General features: G+C 44.1%; 1 protein-coding gene across 10 annotated transcripts in view; it reads left to right on the plus strand.

Moving 5' to 3' along the window:
* ANAPC10 (anaphase promoting complex subunit 10) overlaps positions 1 to 21,156 on the plus strand; it is a 406,696-nt gene that overhangs the window by 58,400 nt on the left and 327,140 nt on the right. For 8 of the 10 annotated variants that reach the window (XM_074993258.1, XM_074993259.1, XM_074993255.1 and 5 more), the window contains one exon: positions 1,021 to 5,501. The exons of the other annotated variants lie outside the window; for them this stretch is intronic. In XM_074993258.1, the coding sequence (XP_074849359.1) occupies positions 1,021 to 1,251 (231 nt within the window). In that variant the 3' untranslated portion in view covers positions 1,252 to 5,501. Of the gene's footprint in view, positions 1 to 1,020; positions 5,502 to 21,156 lie in introns of those variants that run through there. 10 annotated transcript variants of the gene reach the window in all.

The raw sequence follows: 21,156 nt of genomic DNA on the forward strand, positions 1-21,156 counted from the left end.
CAGTAGCCTTGAGCTACTGAAAACACAAACCAACCACAATAGAAGCAGGCTAGTTTATGTAGACCTCCATTTCCTTAGCAGTGTGAATTCTGCTTCTGGACTATTTATTGCTTCCCAACTTCTTTGCACTTAACTTTCTTCCATAGTTCTCTGAGTTGTGCTTTGTGGAGGATGGGTAGCTGCAAGATTAGCTGTTCCCCAACTTTTTACATAGTATTTTGCCCCATTTACATATGTTGACCATAGTCGACTTCTTTTGACTTTGATGATGACTCTTTGGGAATTTTTACAGTATTAGAGGAAAAAATGACTATGCTTCACTTTGCTACATTTATTGACAATGTCAAGTTAAAATGGAGGCTGTGATACCAACTCACCACATTGGAATGGTCCGCCAACCAGTCATGGAACTTGGCTGATAGCACATTAGGTGTCATCTTGAAATGCTTCACCTATTCTCAGTCTCTTCCGTATTTCCCTCCCCACAAAAATCTGTGGAATTCTGGAATCCTCACATGTCATGGATTTATGTAGAAATCAAAATAAGGTATTTATTCCCTCCTTTGAGATTCAGATTGGCTGGATCAGAGTTTTAAAACAAATTGAAAGAAGCTTTATAGGCTGACATTTTGTCCCAGAGTCTTTCCAATACATGTATTACATTTGAGGATTAGAGCCATGTTTAATATTTTTACTATGTTAACTAATATTAACAGTATAGCTGCCTTTCTACTGATATTTTCAATTTATTTTTTATTTTTAAGTTAGAAAAACATCAGTTAGAGAGCAAACTACAGCTGGTGTATGCATGTAAAACTCCAGTGAAATCAGTAGATTTGAACTTATTTATGCCAGAAGGCAATTTAGTTTGAAATATTAAACTGCATTTCTTCAAGTTGGTTTTTTACAGTGTAGCTACATCAGACATATGAACTGTTCTATAGAGCGGATCGTTAAAAAAAAATTGTGGTAATTCATGTCATGTGGATTAAACTATTTCTGTTTTTTCTTCTTTTGTAGCAACTTGAATTAGTGGAACCAAGTGGTTGGATTCATGTTCCTTTAACTGATTCTCATAAGAAGCCTATTCGCACATTTATGATCCAGATCGCTGTTTTAGCCAATCATCAGAATGGAAGAGATACTCACATGAGACAAATTAAAGTGTACACCCCCGTGGAAGAAAGCTCTATTGGTAAATTTCCTAGATGTACAACAATCGATTTTATGATGTATCGCTCTATAAGATGAAGTTTCTTACACATATAAACAATAAAAATTATTTTGTCAACAATTTAGTTTCAGATATTTTTCCAGATCAAAAAGTAATCGATCATATTTTTGTGAATTTGTATCTCTGTGTATTTAACTTTTTAACTTTAATTTGTTTTGAGTTGTACTTTTTTTAATCTTTCAGTAGTCACATTTTTCTCTTAATTGTATTTACAAAGGCTGTAAGGCACAGATTTTCAAAAGGTAAAACATTCTCCTTTGCTTCACTATGCAATACATAACGATGGTGCATGTAACACACACTTTTTTTTTTTTCCAGGTGGTTTCCTCATTTGTCGATAATGCATTAGAATAATTAATTGTATGGCTGCATATTTAGGTTCAGGTCAGTCAAAAAAAGCCGTACTTTTTAATTAGGTTTGTTGTAATGCATTATTTCTGCTGCATTTTTCTATGGATACAGGATGTTCATACTTTTAAGAGGGTTCTTCCTGTCTTTGAAAAAACTCCACACTGGTATTGTGCATGTCTAGTTTCTAGTGAGAAGTGTACTTAAATGGGTTTTTATTCAAATTGGTCTTGAAGAAATATTTTAGTTTTCTGTATAAATGAAACAGATTTGATAAGCTAGCAGTAAAGCAAATATTTCTAACTGTATTTTATATTGTCCTGTCACTGCAGATGTAACGTAACCATGACATCATTCTAATGCAACAAGAAACATTCCAGGAATGCACAGGCTACATTCTTTAGCATTGCTTCCAGGCTCCCTTTGGAGTCTAATGGATCACATAAAATAGTAAGAATTCAAATAATCTGTATAAGTCTGAGCAACATTATACTTAAGTTATGGAATTTCTTAAAAGAAGCTGAGCCATTTTGCAATAAAAAAATTCCATAAGGGAAACAAACTTGTGCACGACCTATTTATGATTAATGGAAGCATACAGTCTTATTTTTAATGGGTGTTTGCTTTCTTAACTATTCATTAGTTAAATTGTTATTAATAAAAAGCATGACAAGAAAACTAAGTCTTCCTTTTAAAATCTTATTTTATAATGCATGTGTGACATTTGCACATACAAATAAAAGCTCACTTGCAGCCTAAGGCATCTTTAGGATTTATGGGTCCCTATGTAGTACTATTAAAGTGGTACTCCTGTGCCCAATCACAGCCCACATGGAGGATGATCATTTTTTCGAGATGTGATTTTATAATCTTCATCAACATACTAGTGAAATATTTGTAAAACAAATTTTAAACTAAAGCCCTGTAAACTAACAGAAAATTCAGAAACTGACAGTATGTACTTGGGGTTGGCAGATGCCTGTTAAATTTCTTCATTACCACAATGGCTCTTTTAGAGATTCTATGTTATACTAAAAGGTCTGGCAGAATTTTTCACTTTTACGTTAATTAGCGCCTCTCTGGGGGAAACAGAGTCACAAAATCGGGATAGGAAGAGGTTGGCAAACATAAAGACCCATTAAGTGCCTAGAGAGGTTAGAGTCAGTATTCTGGTAACTAAATAACCGCAAAATTTTCTCAGTTACTCAGTTAAGCATCCCTTGCCCCTGCTGCTTTGCATTTAAAAGGCTGAGCTAGCGCACAGTGCTGGCTCAGCTTCCATCCCCACCATGGGGATCGGGCTTCCCTCCCTCCCCTCTTCCATGCTGCTCTGCAGTTAAAAGTCTGAGCCAGCAAACTGCATTTAAATGTAGAGCATGGGGAAGAGCCAATCCCATGGCGAGGATAGAAGCTGAGCCAGCCTGTGTGTTAGCTCAGCCTTTCAAATGCAGACCAGCAGCAGAAGAAACTGCCTGATCCCCAGGCAAGCAGGAATAGAGGGTGAGCCACTCCCTATGTACTTTGGGATGATGAGGCTGTGAGTAACTAGTAAGGAGATGCTTATTGGTTAGTCATGTAACTGGATACAGTGGTTTCCAACCTTCTCACTAGTGCAGACCCCCAATCACCTACCCCAAATCATTTGTGGACCTCCAAATACCCTTCCCCAAACTTTTTGTGGACCCCCATCAAAGCCAATTCTAGCTACCATGTACACTTCATTAAATAAAAAAGAAAAACACATTGATTTTCAGCCAGCTATTAATAACATTATTGGAAGATACTTAATTTAAAAATAATGATTGTACTTTATTTAAAACTTATTTTCTTATTCTTATTTTTCATTTATCTTTTATTTTTTCATGGACCCCAGATTGGGAACCGCTGCTCTGTTACATGGGCAGCGATATCAGAAGCAAGGGAATGTAATGCCTCACTTGAGTTTTAGTGCTCAACCACTCGCACTTTCAATCCCTATTTTGACAGTTCCTGCAGGCTTGTACAGCAGGCTGTTAGACTTGTGAGTCTTCCCTCTGAGTAGATCTATTAACATAAAAATGAAAAGTCTTTCAGCTTGCCAGACTCATTATTATAACATTGAATCTGTGGAAAATGCCATTAGGTAGTAATGAAAATATTTAACAGGCGTGAAACAATCCAAAGATATATATGGTCAGTTTTTGAACTGTCAAAAACAGTTGTGCATTACTGTAATAGTTTGAAAAATTGCTTTAATATTTCATTAGTTTGTTGATGAAAGATTCTAAAAATCACATCTGTGAAAAATCCTTGCATAGATTTTTAGATGCACATGCTGAGCATTCAGCTGCAGTCTTAAATGTTTGGATCTTCAGAAGTATAGTTTTTTAAGTACATACTTCAACAGACCTCCCTTATGTTAGATCTAACATACACATTTTAGTTACTGTAGTACAAAAACTTGCTTCTAAAGCAAGTTAGCTTGGGAACCTAACTCATATTTATAACATTGTTTCTAAAGGAAAATGTATTTCAAGTTCCAAACAACCAATTTACAATTGAACTCATGGAACATAACTCATTGTAAGATGGGGACTTCCTGTGCATGTGTGTGTACATGGAATTTTTAAAAGCAGACATTTATCTAACTTTGTTCAGTCCTCAAAAAAAAATACTGATAAATCTTTGTTGATTGCAGTGGAAGGAAGACTTGGACAAAGCATTTGAAAATCACATTGCAAATAATTAAAATGAAATTGGGGAAGTACTAGCAAAGTTAATTTCTGGTTGAACTCTATTGTCTTTAATGCAGTAATGTTAGGAATGAATTTTTCCCCTTATGGACCTAAGTTCAAACCAACTAAAATCAGTGGGAAGAGATCCCCTCATTTCAGAGGGCTTTGAATAAGATCTTAGGTCTGTAATTCTAATTGTGGGTTCTGATATTCCTAGAATATCTTGACAAAATTATAGTCTTTTGTATGGAGGGCAGCTCAGTATTCTTGTTCAAAACTGTTTTTCCTGTTTGCTGTTGTCTTATACAAAATACATTTTCTTTTCTGAGACTAGTAAATAACTCTCAAACTCAAAATAAGGTGGTTTTTTTGTGTGTGTTTTGTGTTACTGAAAACTTACTATAGATTTTGGTGCTAACTGGTGTGAGTAGGCCTTTTGATTCTGTGCTTCATAGTAGGTGTTTGTAGGAGATGGCCCTTTTAAAATATGGAGTTCCTTACATAGGGAAAATTTCTTCTTCTGTGACATGTATAGCTCTTTACTGAACAAATAACAATTGACAAGAGTCATGCTCATTGAAAACGAAAAAAATCCAGTATTCCAAAGGGTGAAATGGGCAGTAATTTAGGAGCGCTACATTGGCATGTTCTTGCTCCAGTCCTGAATTCAAGCTGCTATTCCTACTAAAGAATCCACCTTACAGCAATAAGTCCCAGTCATTCATTCAGTAGTAAACTGGATGCAAACCACAAAGTAAAGAAAATAAGTATGATTGATTTCAAGAGGAAACAGGGTTTGACCAAAGACAAACTTCCATTCATTTCAGTGATAGGTAGATGAGGTACTATTGTCATCACCAAGTGCGGTCAGGAACATAGATTACATTTAGTGTCAAATACTTCCTTTGCAATGTTGTTCAGTTCTATTAATTAAAGATGCCAGATAACATATCCTGGAATGCAACATACTTTTTTCCCCTTTCCATTTTCTTATTTTAGAGATTTTCCTCTCACATATTAGGCAAACTTACCCAGTTATTTTATTAAAAAGTAATAATTGTCCATGGAAAGCATTGTCCATAAAAGGGTATATATTTATTAAAAATGCACTTACCTTCAAATATTTCATAAACTCTTGAAGAAAATAATGGAAAATAAATAGTGAGAGTGCATAATGCATCCCAGCTATGTACTATAAAGCTGTCCTTGGCTTTGCAGGTCCATTAAAGGTAATTGTGAACTCATGTTCTGCAGTACTTATGGTTCTTCTTTGAGGGTCCCTGTGGGTATTCTACCTTTAGGTGCACCAGTGCCACCGTGCTTACTGATCAAAGATTTGCTGGTAGCAGTGGGTCATCACCCTGCTGGCACATGACTGACTGTACACAGGGCACAGGCATGGGATACCTGGGTATCTAATGCACATGCACAGCCAGTCACCACCTCAGTTCTTCTCCCACCACTGCTTGCTTCAGTCACAGCTAGAGCAGTCCCCTTACATGCACACTCAATCAGCTATTTCAGAAAGCTTAGAACATACCTTCCTATAATAGACACCTCTTTTAAAAAAAAAAAAAAAAAAAGACAGAAAGAAAAGTTGGAGCAGCTGCTTTTCTCAAGCAGCTCTAGCCACTTTCAGTGGCTTCCATGGAACTCAGTCTTGTCAATTTCACTCAGACCTGCCCAGCTCTCCAGGTTTCAAAAAGTGCTCTTTGTGTGGTCTGTCCGTTTCTGTTTTAGATAGTCAGTCTTCCTGTGTCCATTGTGTAGGATGCCAGCACAATACCAATGACTGCCTACACTGTAAGGAACTTACCAAGAGATCTAGAAGAAAAAAAAAAAACCAAGGAAGCAACAACTTTGCATTTGGGAGATGGAGCAAGCACTTACAGCTTCAGACTCTTGCAATAGTTCCCCACTCAAGCATAGCCCACAGGGGGTCAAAGCTGCCAAAAGGGCTCCCACATTTGCAAGCCCTAGAGATAAGGGGAAATCCCCTTTAAAGAGGAAGAGGTTACATACCTCGTTGGGGTCAGCCTCTCCAACAAACAAGGCGACGCATTCAAAGAGCTGTGCTGCCGCCCTTAATACTGCAAAGGGGGCAACTAGTATTGCTCTGTCTAAGAGCAATGCTGGCAAGGAACATTAGGAGAGGGTGCGCCCCTCCTCAACATATGAAACGGTGAGGCTTTTTGATACAGCCACCCTCCAGCACTGAGGAGAAAACTGACTGAGAAACAGCAGGTGCCGGATTCTAGACATGGCATTCTGGCACCATCAGCTGTTAGTGCTGCACTGCCCGCTGACAAACCAGCACAGGAGAAGTGAGCCAAAGCACTAAAGCCTGCTTTGGTGCTTTCTCTGCTGCCAGCACCAACACCACAGGAGGCTCTGGTACCAATGCCCCTCCCCCTATTCCTACCACAGTATGCTACAGCTGGGGAGCTGTCAGTTGCCTTGGTACCATGTACTCCTCTATTTGGTAGTAACGGCTCTCTGCCTCACTGTAAGCTCTCTTGTTCAGCAACCCCAGCCTTCGTGTCAGCCAGATTTTCTGCGTCTGACAAGGATATTTTACCTCAGAGAACAGTGAACAAATCCTCTACACCTAAACCACTACAGCTGCAGCAGTGGCAACAACAGTGGGTGCCACCACCTTTGCCACCCAGTTGGCCATATTGGGATCCATGGGCAGTCTTCTATCAGCAGTCCCTTCCCCTGCCGTTACCTCAGCCTCTGCTGCCAAATAAACATTGCCCTCCTCGAATATAATCACTGGACAGGTCCAAGATTTCAGAGACCAACGATTATGGCAAGTACACAAGGATAGATAAATGGTCGTGTTCTGTTACCACCATAGTTCTCACCCTCTTCCTCCTCCATGGACTGTATCAGTCCACCACCCACCTCCCTGTTGGGTGATGACCCCAAGTCATTTCAAGAGGTTTCTAGGGGGGTACCAGACAAACTGGGTATATCCCTGTCTATTCCTGCAGATACACAGCACAAACTGACAAATATATCACATTCATCCATGCAAAATAGGGTGGCAACGCTGATTAATGACGCCCTTCTAGACCCAGCCAGTCTTGTGTGGAACACCCTACCCTTAATTTCACTTACGTCAAAGAGACTAGACTGAAAATATTATGTGGCCTCAGAGGAGTGAGTTCCTCTTCTTCCACCCATTCTTGAACTCACTTGTAGAAGTGATAAACCAGAGGGGCAGACATCAAAATTCAAGATTTCCTCCTGGGGAAAAAAAAATGGAAAAGGCATGACACCATGGGGAAGAATTCTCACTCATTGGCCAGCCTGCACTTATTCCTGACTAACCATGTAGCACTACTCGCAAAATATACACACCACGTTTTCAACTAACTTCATACTTTTATTGAAATGATACCAGTCAGTAAACGAGATCAATATAAAGCCCCCATGGGAGAAGGTGCTCTGATTTCAAGAATGGCGCTTCAGTCAGCCCTAGATGCAGCAGACACTGAATCTGGGCCCCTGGCATTGGCAGTGGTCATGAGGTGGGTGTCTTGGCTCAAGTCTGGGTTTCACAGAAACATCAAAACCACCATCAAGGACCTTCACTTTGAAATGTCCAGTCTGTTCACGGATAACGCTAACACAACACTCCACTCCCTCAGAGACTTGAGTCATCTTGAGTATCCTGGGCATCCAAACAGTTAATGCAAGATGAAAACAAAACAGATAGTTCAGTTACAGGTACGAGGCAACACAATACAATAACAGGTGATGCCAGAAACAGCCGAGGAGGAGACAAACCACGGAACAGTCCCTGACCCAGCAGGCTTCAGCCCTCCAGTTGTTTTGAAGTTTTGGTCAAGAGTTGGGCAGCCCCCACAATTCTCGGGCTCCCGTCTGGGCCGTCAAGTTTTACTGAATGAGGATACTTGTACATTGATAGCATCTTTATAAAAGTGATTTATCTAACAATCACAGAATCACAGAATACTAGGACTGGAAGGGACCTCAAGAGGCCATCGAGTCCAGCCCCCTGGCTCAATGGCAGGACCAAGTACTGTCTAAACCATCCCTGATAGACACTTTTCTAACCTGTTCTTAAATATCTCCAGCACTGGAAATTCCACAACCTCCCTTGGCAATTTATTCCACTGTTTGACCACCCTGACAGTTAGGAACTTTTTCCTAATATCTAACCTAAACCTCCCTTGCTGCAGTTTAAGTCCATTGCCTCTTGTCCTAGCCTCGGAGGCCAAAAAGAACAGGTTTTCTCCCTCCTCCTTATGACATCCTTTTAGATACCCAAAAACCACTACCATGTCTCCCCTCAATCTTCTCTTTTTCAAACTAAACAAGCTCAGTTATTTCTGACTTTCTTCATAGGTCACATTCTCTAGACCTTTAATCATTCTTGTCATTCTTTTCTGGACCTTCTCTAATTTCTCCACATCTTTCTTGAACTGCGGTGCCCAGAACGGGACACAATACTCCAGCTGAGGCCTAACCAGCGCAGAGTAGAGCAGAAGAATGACTTCTCGTGGCTTGTTCACAACACACCTCTTAATGCATCCCAGAATCATGTTTGCTTTTTTTGCAACACCATCACACTGTTGACTCATATGTAGCTTGTGGTCCACTATAACCCCTAGATCCCTTTCTGCTGTAGTCTTTCCTAGACAGTCTCTCCCCATTCTGTATGTGTGAAACTGATTGTTCCTTCCCAAGTGGAGCACTTTGTATTTGTCCTTATTAAACTTCATCCTGTTTACATCAGCTCATTTCTCCAATTCATCCAAATCATTTTGAATTATGACCCTATTGTTTAAAGCAGTTGCAACCCCTCCCAGCTTGGTATCATCTGCAAACTTAATAAGTGTACTTTCTATGCCAGTATCTAAATTGTTGATGAAGATGTTGAACACAATGCATTTTGCTAAATCTTCTAACATTTAATAATGGGCTAATATTCTACACTAAGTCATTCCTAATTATTTTATGCTTTTGTGTAAAAGCTGTTTCAGGAAATATGGTGTAGTTCCATGACTATGTCTACACTAGCCCCAAACTTCGAAATGGCCATGCAAACGGCCATTTCGAAGTTTACTAATGAAGCGCTGAAATACATATTCAGCGCCTCATGAGCATGCGGGCGGCTGCGGCACTTCGAAATTGAAGCAGCTCGCCGCCGCGCAGCTCGTCCCGAGGGGGCTCCTTTTCTAAAGGACCCCGCCTACTTCGAAGTCCCCTTATTCCTGTGAGCAGATGGGAATAAGGGGACTTCGAAGTAGGTGGGGTCCTTTCGAAAAGGAGCCCTCTCAGGACGAGCTGCGCGGCGGCGAGCTGCGTCAATTTCGAAGTGCCGCAGCCGCCCGCATGCTCATGAGGCGCTGAATATGTATTTCAGCGCTTCATTAGTAAACTTCGAAATGGCCGTTTGCATGGCCATTTCGAAGTTTGGGGCTAATGTAGACATGACCCATATGTCAAGCTTGAAACAGATACGTTGGTCTAAATCAGGGGCAGGGAACATAGAGCCTGTGGTATGGATCTGGCTTGTGGCTTGCCTTGGTCCAACCCACAAGGTTCAGGGCTCCCAGAAAAGTGGGTTTTTTTGTTATTTTATTTGTTTTTGTTTTTGCTTCTCACTTGCACGTGGCCCCTGTCCCAAAAAAGGGTTCCTCACCCTGGTCTCAATAGTAACATTTTTATCTACACAGATAATCATTTAGTAGTTTGATGGACTGTCTCACAACTGTCATTGTGAAGGTTTCGCACAAATGCATCATACCTCCGTATTTAGGTTTCTTATATTCAGCTCCAATCACAAAGCCTTCCCCATAGGCCCATAAATAACCCCAAACTGTTTTTACAGGCCTTTGCTATAAAGCCAGATATCCTCTTTACACTGGCACTCCTCTCTAACTGGAGACCAAGATTTTAACAGATGATTTCCTGTTATTACTGTAGCAATATCAAAATCTGATCACTTACCAAGTAATGTGCTGTCCAAGAAACTGAAGTAAGGAGTTCAACCAGCTGTTTGTTTTTCAAGCGTTATAGCGTATTTAAAAAGTGTATGTTAAGTAGATGCCTAGAGTAATACTGTTAGAGACAGGAGGTGGAGCCAGGGGGCCACCTGTGTTGCATGATGATCCATTACAGCCCAGTCAAAGCATATGATATTCTATCGTCCCTGGTGATTAATATAAGAGTAGAAAGTGGAGGGAAGGAGCTGTACTGGTTCATTTGTGAAAAGTGAACAGACTGCTCTTTATTTTGTTGATTTGTTAATGAAACAATATAGAAAAATGGTGAAGTCAAATAAGATGAAACCAACTCTATGAACTGTTTTGCTTTTTTAAAACACTGTCTGGTAATTTGCTGGATGGGAATCTGATTAGACCCCACTGAAATCAATGGGAAAATCTCTGGGTTCACCAGGCTTTGGATCAGGCCCATAAGCTTCACAGAGTGAGAATATACATTTCTGTTCATGCTTCATTATATTTTTTTTTTTGCCATGGACTTTAAGTCTGTTTTCAAATATGGTTGCATGCCTTGCTGGGGAATATAGTTTTAGACATATTAAGTATGCCTCATAGTTCTGCATATACTTAATATTTATTATTCAAAATTAGATTGATGCTCCACATCTAAGGAAATAATGATTTTTAAAAAGGTGTTACATTGTGCTAGTGTACTCTCTTCATGTACAGTCAGCGATTGCTGATTCCATTATGAATAGAAAGTGGGAAGTTTTCTGTCTGAGGCAAGATATCAAAACAAACCCTGATGTTAGGGTACAGTATTCTAAGGAATTTATGGACTAGCTAAGAGGTGTTGCGGAGGGTTAGATTTTTTGAAGATGCCATTCTTCAAAATTGTAACAGAGTATGACTTTTTATAAATTTAGCTGAAATTTTGTATTTCCTTTCTTATTGAAATCAGGCAATAGGTGATATAAAAACAAAAAGTCATAGCAAAAATAATGGCAGTTTAGAGAGGAAAAAGGATAAACAGTGGGAGGGAGTAGTTCACGGTCTCTAATAATTTCAACTAATAAGACATAGGTCAGTCATCACCTTGACCACCATTTTTGTATCTGTTACTCCTTTCATTCACTTTTCACTTGATGTTTTGTCATCTTGAAATTTGTATTGGTCAGGACAGATCCTGTGTCGGAAAAGAAGTGAGCACATTTTGGGTCATACTGTAAGATAAATAATACAAGATTAGAAATTTGAGATAACACTTGAAGGAAATGCTTAAGCTTCAGCAGTTCTAAGAAATCACTAGCACAAGTCCTAAGAATCACTTGCCTATTGTGAAATAGCTTAAAAGTCAAAACTAGAGCTGGCCAAAAACCAGGGATTTCCAGTTGGTGAGAGTTTTAATAATTCAAACTTTGTTTTCATTCCAGTTTGGAGTTAAACCAATTTTTTAAAAATAAGAATTGTTTTGGAAATGTGGACCCATGGAAATCAGCTCCCCAGACCCATGGCAACAACTGACTGACATTCTTGTCAGTTTCACAGCTGCTATGCAGATACAAGTGTGAAACTGATAGAGAATGTTTATTTCACTTAGCAGCTGCCCAGATTCCCAGAGTCTCTTGCTCTGGGGCAGCATTATGACACAAGAACTTCCAGATTTCCAGGGACAGCTGGCTTCCAGGGCTACCCTCTTGGTAGCTGGGTAGCCCAGAGAGCTTACTGGCCTGGGAATCTGGAAGCTTTGGACCTACATTGCTGGCGTACCCCACCATGCAAAGTCATGAACTCTGGAAGCTTGGGCTCCCAGAAGTCTGCCAGAAAACTCACCAAAATGTTTTATTTTTGACAAAAGCACATCTGAGAAGTAAGATTCCAGAACTCAATCTGTTGTCATGAAATACTTCTGGTTTGACAAATCAGCATTTTCTGACCAGCTCTGACCAGCTCTGGTTAAAATACATCTTTCCAGCAGGACATAGTGAAAAACCCTTTAACTAAAAAGGGACCTTTTTTTTTGTGCTCAGACCACAGAGGTGGGGAAAGACTTGTGATCCTGTATAAGCTGATGGCTACCCATCAGTAAATTCTGACAGAAGAACACCTGATTTAGCACTTGCCGAAGAGAATAAGAGTGGCAAACAACGTGTGTTGAGGCTATATCTCCACAGCAGTTAACCTGAGTTATCTATACTGAGGCTGCTACACATTTTTAGGTGTGCCAGTTGCGTACCTAAAATAATTTTTGCAGCTGTTGACATCGGTCCCTGTCCTCACTGCAGAATGTCAGGGGGAGCACTACTCCCGTTAACGATTCTTAATCCTTGCTGTGGCAGGGCCTGGGCGGAGGGCCCCCTCAGAGAGAGCCCAAACAAGCAGAAGGGTCTGCGGAGCACCAGCAGGGCAACCACGGGCATCTGGGCAGGAGATGGGTCAGGCTAACTGGGGCCAGCTGCCTCCAAGGTGAGCCTAATAAGAGGCCTTTAAAGTGCCCTTCACAGTGGGAAGGGCTCCGAGAGGGTGTGAGAGGTGAGTGGAGGTAGGAGAGGAGAGCAGAGTAGTGAGAGAAAGCTGGTTGGAGAGGAGCAGAAGAAAGGAACAGGAATGCCAGGAACCACAGAGGGAGAGTGGGGAGCTGCAGCACATTGAGAGGGGGACTCGTTACAGCTGCAACCTGGAGAAGGTACCAGGGAAATTGTCTGGGGAAGTGGCACCTAGATGCCTTGCTGCAATTGGTGCACCCTTGTGCTAGGCTCTGTACAAAGGCAGAGTAAGAAAGTCTCTGTCGGAATATTTTGCTGTTTTGCTGGAGCACCCCAACTATATAAAGGAATAATACTAATTCCCTTTTCTCTTTCTTTTCTGTTTAGACTCAGTCCTGGAAACATTTGCACACATACTTCATTTTAAGCACATGAATAGTCCAGTTGAAATGAATGGGACTATTCACATGCTTAAAATGAAGCATGTATTTAAGTCTGTACAGGATTGTGGCCAAAATAAAAAGAGGTAGCCTACAAGTAGGAGGAAGGAAGTGTTGTTATCCCTACTTTATAGTAGGTGAGCTGCAGCACAGGGAAATTAAGTGACCTATTTCAATGCACACAGGAAGTCTGAGGCGTAGCTAGAAATTGAACCCCGATCTCCTAAGTCCCAGTCCTTTCTTTCCTGTGAAATAAATTTTCTACTAAGAATATAACTGGAAAGGCTAGTTTTGCAGTAATGCAGTTTTGGTGCATATTTCAGTTTCAGGCATAAAATGCATTATTTTTGTGTTTCTTATGTTTTGGTCCTCTCAAATGCTGGTGCTTAAATTCTTATCTTAGTTTTGCTAGAATTAATCTTGAACAGTATAAATTATTGACTTCATCTGGTTTATTGTATATGTACAGCTGTGTAACTCAGAGCAGAGTTTGGATCTACATCTCTAACGCTGTCACATACATTTGAGAGATGTATATCAAGAGTATACCATTCATGTGGACATTACTCCTTGGTGGTAGCTACACTGCATTCCGCTTTCAGAAGTGGAATGCAAATGAGTGAGATTGGAAATGCAAATGAGGTGCAGATTTACATATCTCATGCCTCATTTGCATATTCCCACACGCTCTTGCTTTTGGAAGAGTCTTTTCTTTCAGCAAAAACAGCTGTTCAGACAGGGTTCCTTTGACAACAAACCCTGTTTTCAAAAGAACCCTTCTTCCTATTTTGTTTCAGCCGAGTGCCCTCAACCATTTGAATAGTACATACGTGAACCTGTAAAACAACCTTGGCATGTTATGCCATCATAATAAATACTTTGTTAAATGTTAAAAGTTACATTGTTAAATGTTATTTTTTTAATTAAGATTTGTATTGACTTTCAGTCCTGCCAGGCGAGCAGGAAATAGCAGTTAAAGTTTTCATTTTTTAGTTTAAATTATTTCATTTTCACTTTTCTGTGACTTTTTTAATCCATCTTCACCTGCAGATTGCACTACCTTTCCAACTACAGTGTAATTTTGCTTTTCTGTTAGAAATGCTAAACTGAAAACTGGGTTATTATAACTTTTCATCATCATGAGTAGACTTGAACAAAGAAGCCAAACCCTCTGAAACTTTGGGGATGGAAGTTCAGTTCTAGATCTCAACTTCATGTCTCAGGTTCTTTTCTACCAATGAACAAGACTCAGATTCATAAATTCATATAAAGCCAGAAGGTTCTATGATGGTCATCCAGTCAGACCTGCTGCAGAACAGAGGTTGTAGGACTTCCCTGAATTAATTTCTGTTTGAGCAAGACAATATCTTTAGAAGAAACAACCAGCCTTGATTTAAAAAATGCCAGTAATGAACATTCTTCTACGAGTGTCCCCATGGGCGCTCCACAATAGGTGTTGGGCTCGTCTGGCGCCGCAGATCGGAATTCTTCCAGCAGTTTCTCCTAGATCGTGCATGCGCCGGTGCGCACTGCTCCTTTGCGCATCCCCGGCCACGTGCACGATCCGGTCCCCACCAGTTCCTTCTCAACCGCCATTGGCTGCACACGGAATCCGCTCAGGCTATGGCCAGAGTCAGATTAGCTAGAGTTTTATGTGTAAATTGTTGGTTTTTTTTTTTCTTTCTAAAAAAAAAAAGAGAGAGAGAGAAAGCAAGAGAGTAATAAATAAATAAATAAATAAAAATATATAATAAAAAAAGAGAGAGGAGCGGACAAGACGCGTGGACGTGAAGGCCAGTAGGCCTCCCGCCGCTGCAGGCTGGTGTCCGCGATGGGTAAACAGGCACGAATTAAGTGCTAAGTGCCCTGTTAACAACAAAAAGACTCACCGCGATGTCCTCTTCAGGCTTTAAAAAGTGTGAGTCCTGCCGCGAAGCTATGCCGGCCTCCGATGGGCATAGCGAATGCATTCGGTGCCTGGGGGAATCACACGTTACACAGAAGTGTTCCCACTGTGCTAAGCTCACAGCCAGGGCCAGGAAAGACAGAGAAATGCGGCTGAAAATGCTCCTGTTCGATAAGGCTCTCCAGCCCGACTTGCCGGAGAGGCCTCAACCAGAAGGGCCCTCTGGGCTCCACAAAAGGAAGGCGGCTTCCCTCACCCCCTCGGTGCAGAAACGGAGGAAGCTCTCCCCAGCTTGATCCCTGCCGGCGGTCTCAGTGAGCGGGATGGGCGGAGCACACAGTCCCCCAGCCACATACTCAAACAAGCGGCAGCGCAGCAGTGCACGTGGCAGAGGCTGAGCCTCCGATTACCAAACAGCCGGCACACGCAGCACCTAGAGCAGCGGCCAGGCAAGCACCGGAACCGGCGGCACCGCCACAGGCAGCACCGACCCCTGCAGCGCCAGTGGTGCAGGGCCAACAGGCACGGAGCCTGCAGGCACCAGAGGACGTTATCCGCACGGCACCGCAGCTGAGCGGGCCGAGTGCGGCGCCGACAGCGGGGCCGAGATCCCCGGCATGGGACGGGGCGGTGCCAGCCCCGCAGGGGAGGGGAAAGGCAAGAGCAAAACCCAGCACCGCAGCCCTTCTCCGGACAGGGCTGCACTGCTGCTAACAACAAGCTCTCCCCCTGTGCTACACACGCCACCCAGAAGATCTGGGTCTCCACCAGCCTATCAAGAGCCGCCTCCTCCGTTCCTCCAACCTACGTCTCCATGGCTTGGGCCACCTTCGCCCTTTCTGGGATTGGATTCCTTGGAGTACTATCACAAACCAGCTTCACCGTTATCTGTATCGTCGTGGAGATCTCGCTCTCCCAGACATCAGGGGTACGCACCCCGAGAGTGGTCCAGGTCTCCATCCCCGGACCCGTGCCTGTGCTGCCATGGTCGTTCTTATCATGCTGGACACAGACACCCCAGGCCTACACCTAGGGGCAGGTCCCCCCCGGCCGTCCAATACCCCCGTGGACACTCCCGGCCAGGGACGGAAACACAGCTATCTCAAGGAGAGTTAATTTTAGAACCCCAAGACTTTCCTTCGCAATCCTCCAGCAAGCGGGTTTACCATCGGCCACAGGAACCTGAGAGTTTGAGGGAGGTTTACCCGAGTGGTTCCTCCTCATCCTCCCCTGACGAGGCCACGGCCCCCGGGGACACTGCTCCCCTGGACGACCTCAAACAGTTTCAGGAGCTGCTTAAAAGGGTGGCTTTCACGCAAGGCATCCGAACGGCAGAAGTGCAGGAGAAACATCACAAACTCCTGAAAAATTTGAGACCCCCGGCTTCATCCAAAATCGCTATCCCGCACGACGAAGCCATTATGGAGTCAGCTACTACCATATGGCAGACCCCGGCTTCCGCTCCACCTATGAACAAGAGAGCGGATAAGAAGTACTTTGTCCCAGCGAAGGGCATGGAGTTCCTTTTTAGTTACCCACAACCAAACTCATTGGTGGTGGAATCGTCTCAGCAGAGATCAAAGACTTCTCAGTACAAATCGGGGGGTTCAGACAAAGATGCCAAGAAGCTAGAGCTGTTTGGCAGGAAGGTGTATTCCTCCTCCACCCTGCTATTGAGAATGGCAAACTCTGCAGCACATCTAGCGAACCATAATTTTGATAATTACTCCAGGCTTACTTCTCTCATGGGTTCGCTTCTGGAAGGTAAGAAGCTAGTGCTAAAGGCAATTGTGCAAGAGGGCTACGCAGCTTCGAGGACGGGAGTCCAGATCTCCCTGGACGTGGCGGACACGGCGCCACGCTCAACGGCTACAGCAGTGGTCATGCGTAGAGAATCCTGGCTCCAGACATCGGGTATCCCGAGGGATCTGCAGGCAAAGATCGTGGATTTTCCCTTTGACACGCAGAAGTTGTTTGCAGACTCAGCCAACTCGGTCCTCCACTCCAGTAAGGACTCCAGAGCTACACTTAGAACTCTGGGTATTTATACTCCTCCATATAGGAAGAAAAAGTATTACCCTCAGCAAAGATGATATCCGTACCAACCACAGCGTGCTCAGTACCAATGGGGCTACGACCAAGGGCGACATCAACAGCAGCAACAGTACAGAACTCCCAGGCGACGTTCTCAACAAAGCCATGCATCGTCGGGGCAGGCCCAAAGGCAACAAGTTTGACGGGCATGTCGAGGGCTGCACTATCACTACCATCGCGCAATGCCATTCCCAGCTCATGTTCCATCATCGCCTCCAACCGTTTTACTCCCAATGGCAAAAGATCACCGCAGACAAATGGGTACTGGAGATCATAGCCACGGGTTACGCGATCCCCTTCCAGTCGCTCCCACCGCCGAAACCTCCTCCCAGGCCCCACCTCAGGGGCGCTTCCCACGAGGCGAGACTCAAACAGGAGGTGGACCATCTTATGTTCATAGGGGCGGTGAAACGACTGCCGGAGCAATTCCAGGGGAAAGGCTTTTATTCACACTACTTCCTCACAGAGAAGAAAACAGGAGGCTGGAGGCCCATCTTAGATCTTCGGGGCCTCAACCGGTACCTGCGCAAACAACGTTTTTGGATGATCACAGTCGCCTCCATACTCACGGCACTGAACGGTGGAGATTGGTTTGCAGCCCTCGACTTACAAGATGCTTACTTTCATATAACGATCCACCCAGCACACAGGCGCTTCCTCCGTTTTATGGTCGGCAAGGAGCATTTCCAGTACAAGGTTCTCCCGTTCGGCCTCTCCTCGGCCGCCAGAGTCTTTACCAAAACCCTGGCACTGGTGTCAGCCTACCTGCACAGAGAGGGGGTATTTATATTCCCATACCTGGACGACTGCCTATTGAAAGGCGCCTCAAAGGCAGAGGTCCTACGCATGATACGCGTAACAGCAGACACGTTTTCTTCACTGGGCCTAGTCATCAACCTCGCGAAGTCAAAGACCGACCCGACACAAGACATAGAGTTTATAGGGGCACGTATAAACTCTATTACAGCAAGGGTGTATCTACCCGACGCCCGCTTTCGCGCCATCAGTTTGCTGGTGCAAGTCATTACATACAGCCCCACGGTGCCTGTCTTAACGTGCTTGCAGCTGCTGGGCCACATGGCGGCAGCGACGTTTGTGGTGCAAAATGCCAGATTGCACATGCACAGCCTACAACATTGGCTGGTGAGCGTCTACAAACCGGCATCCCACACTGTCCGCAGGGTGGTATCACCCATGACAGAGGTGCGCAGATCCTTGCAGTGGTGGGTAAACCCCAAGAACCTGCTAACAGGGGTACCCTTTCACCAACCACAAATCTCTATTTTTCTTACTACTGACACTTCCCACATAGGATGGGGAGCACACATTGGCAACAAGGTGACGCAAGGACTATGGTCCCTTGCGGAACAGTCAATGCACATAAATATACTGGAGCTCAGAGCAGTGTTTAACGCCTGCAAACATTTTTGAGACCACATACAGGGCAAAGTAGTCAGGATCAATACAGACAATAACTCCACTATGTTTTATATAAATCGACAAGGGGGAGCCTGATCCTGTGCCCTATGTGCGGAAGCAGTCCGGCTGTGGAACTGGTGCATCGCCAACAATATAACGTTGAAAGCCTCGTATTTGCTGGGCGCTCACAACGTGAAAGCAGACCAGCTAAGCAGGCGCTTCGCACTCACGCACGAATGGCAGATCCGCTCCAATCTGCTACGACCGATCATTCACACATGGGGGTTTCCCCAGATCGACCTGTTTGCCACTCAGCACAACAAGAAGTGCCCTCAGTACTGCTCCAGGGCAGGATTGGGGTGGGGGTCCCTGGGGGACGCATTCGTGATTTCATGGAAGAGCTCCCTATTTTACGCATTTCCCCCCACCGTGGTCATCCACAAGGTCTTGCAGAAAGCCAGAAGGGAGAGAGCCCGCATGATTCTAGTAGTCCCAACGTTGGATCGACAGCAATGGTTCCCCTTGCTTCTGCACATGTCGGACTGCCCACCGCTCCCCCTTCCGGTGGCGCCAGACCTACTCACGCAGGCCCAGGGGTCCATAGTGCACCCACACCCTCAAGGTCTGCGCCTACAAGCATGGCTAATCCATGTCTCAGCTCCCTAGAAAGCACATGTACAGAGGGGGTACAACAAGTCCTGGAAAGTAGCCGAAGGACCTCCACCAGGAAGACCTACAAGCAGAAATGGACTCGATTCACAGCCTGGTGTTCCACCAAGCAGTTAGCTCCCCTTGACGTTCCTATACCTGTAATACTAGAATACTTATTGGACCTCAAGAGGGGCGGGCTTTCCCTATCCTCGCTAAAAGTCCACCTCGCCGCTATATCTGCTTTTCGGCATGCAGAGGAGGGGCCCACGGTATTTGCCCATCCTGTTGTTACCAGGTTCCTGAAGGTGCTGGTAAACCTGTACCCCCCTCGGAAACCGCTTCCGCCATCATGGAACTTGGACCTGGTGCTGAGCACACTAACGGGCCCACCGTTTGAACCCTTAGCCACAGTTACCCTACGTCTCCTTACGATAAAAACAACCTTTCTCCTTGTAATTACGTCAGCTCGCAGGGTGAGTGAGCTCGCAGCAGTTATGGCAACGCCGCCCTGCACAGTATTCTCAAAGGAGGAGGTAACTTTATGGCTGCACCCAGCCTTTGTTCCGAAAGTTTCTTCAGAGTTCCACCTTAACGAACCAATAGTTTACCCTTGTTTTACCTGAAGCCTCACAGCTACAGCAAGGAGGCACGCCTACATCTCCTGGTTGTGAGGAGGGCATTGGCCTTCTACATAGACAGAACTAAGTCCTTCCGGAAAACAGACAGACTTCTAGTCTCTCTCGCTCCCAGCTCAAAAGGAGAGGGTCTCTCTTCACAGAGAATCTCAAAGCACATTGTGTCCTGTATAAAAATGTGCTACGAACTTCGAAAGACTCCTTTGCTGGCCCCGCCTAGGGCTCACTCCACCAGGGCGGTGGCGGCGTCAACAGCCTTCTTCAAGGGCATCGCGTTAAAGGACATCTGTAGAGCGGCGACCTGGTCATCCTATGACACCTTGGCCAAACATTATGCCCTACATCGGGTATACCAAGAGGACACCCATCTGTCGACAGCAGTCCTTTCGGGGGCAAGCTGCACATAAACCGATTACCCACCTCCTTACTTGGGTTACTGCTGGGTAGTCACCTATTGTGGAGCACCCACGGGGACACTCGTAGAATAAAGAGAAGTTACTCACTGTAGTAATGGTGGTCCTTCGAGATGTGTCCCCATGGGTGCTCCACCACCCGCCCATCCTCCCCACTTCGGATCTCTGTTTCGTGTTTTTCAGGAGCATCCGAGGCGGTTGGTCAAGGAACTGGTGGGGACCGGATCGCTCACGTAGCCGGGGACGCGCAAGGGTGCGGCGCACGCTGGCGCATGCGCGATCCAGGAGAAACTGCTGGAAGAATTCCGATCTGTGGCGCCGGGCAAGCCCGACACCTATTGTGGAGCACCCACAGGGACACATCTTGAAGAACCACTGTTACTACGGTGAGTAACTTCTCTTTCCACTACGTTCCTTGGATATATTGTTCCAGTGTTAACTGCTCTTAAAAAAGATGCCTTATTTCTTGTCTTAATTGGCTTCCAATTTCAGCCGTTATATCTCTATATATTGGATTGAAGGGCTCTCAGTTTTCAAGGTTCTCTTACTCAGGTATGTAGCACTTTAAAGATTAGCAAAATAATTTATTAGGTGATGAGCTTTCGTGGGGCAGGCCCACTTTCTCAAATCTCCTTCCTAAGGGTTGTAGCCATGTCCTATTTTTTCCAGGTTACTCCTGATTTTGTTAGCCTTTAAAGTGCTACGTGACTGCTGGTTAGTTTTGTTAGAATACAGACTAACACGGCTACCTCACTATTATTACTCAGGTATGTATGTATAGACAATGACGAAGTCACTCCTCAGTTTTCTCTCTGGTAAGCTAAATAAATTCAAT

This window comes from Carettochelys insculpta, chromosome 4 (assembly GCF_033958435.1).
Source record: "Carettochelys insculpta isolate YL-2023 chromosome 4, ASM3395843v1, whole genome shotgun sequence".
In the NCBI taxonomy this organism is placed as follows: Eukaryota; Metazoa; Chordata; order Testudines; family Carettochelyidae; genus Carettochelys; species Carettochelys insculpta.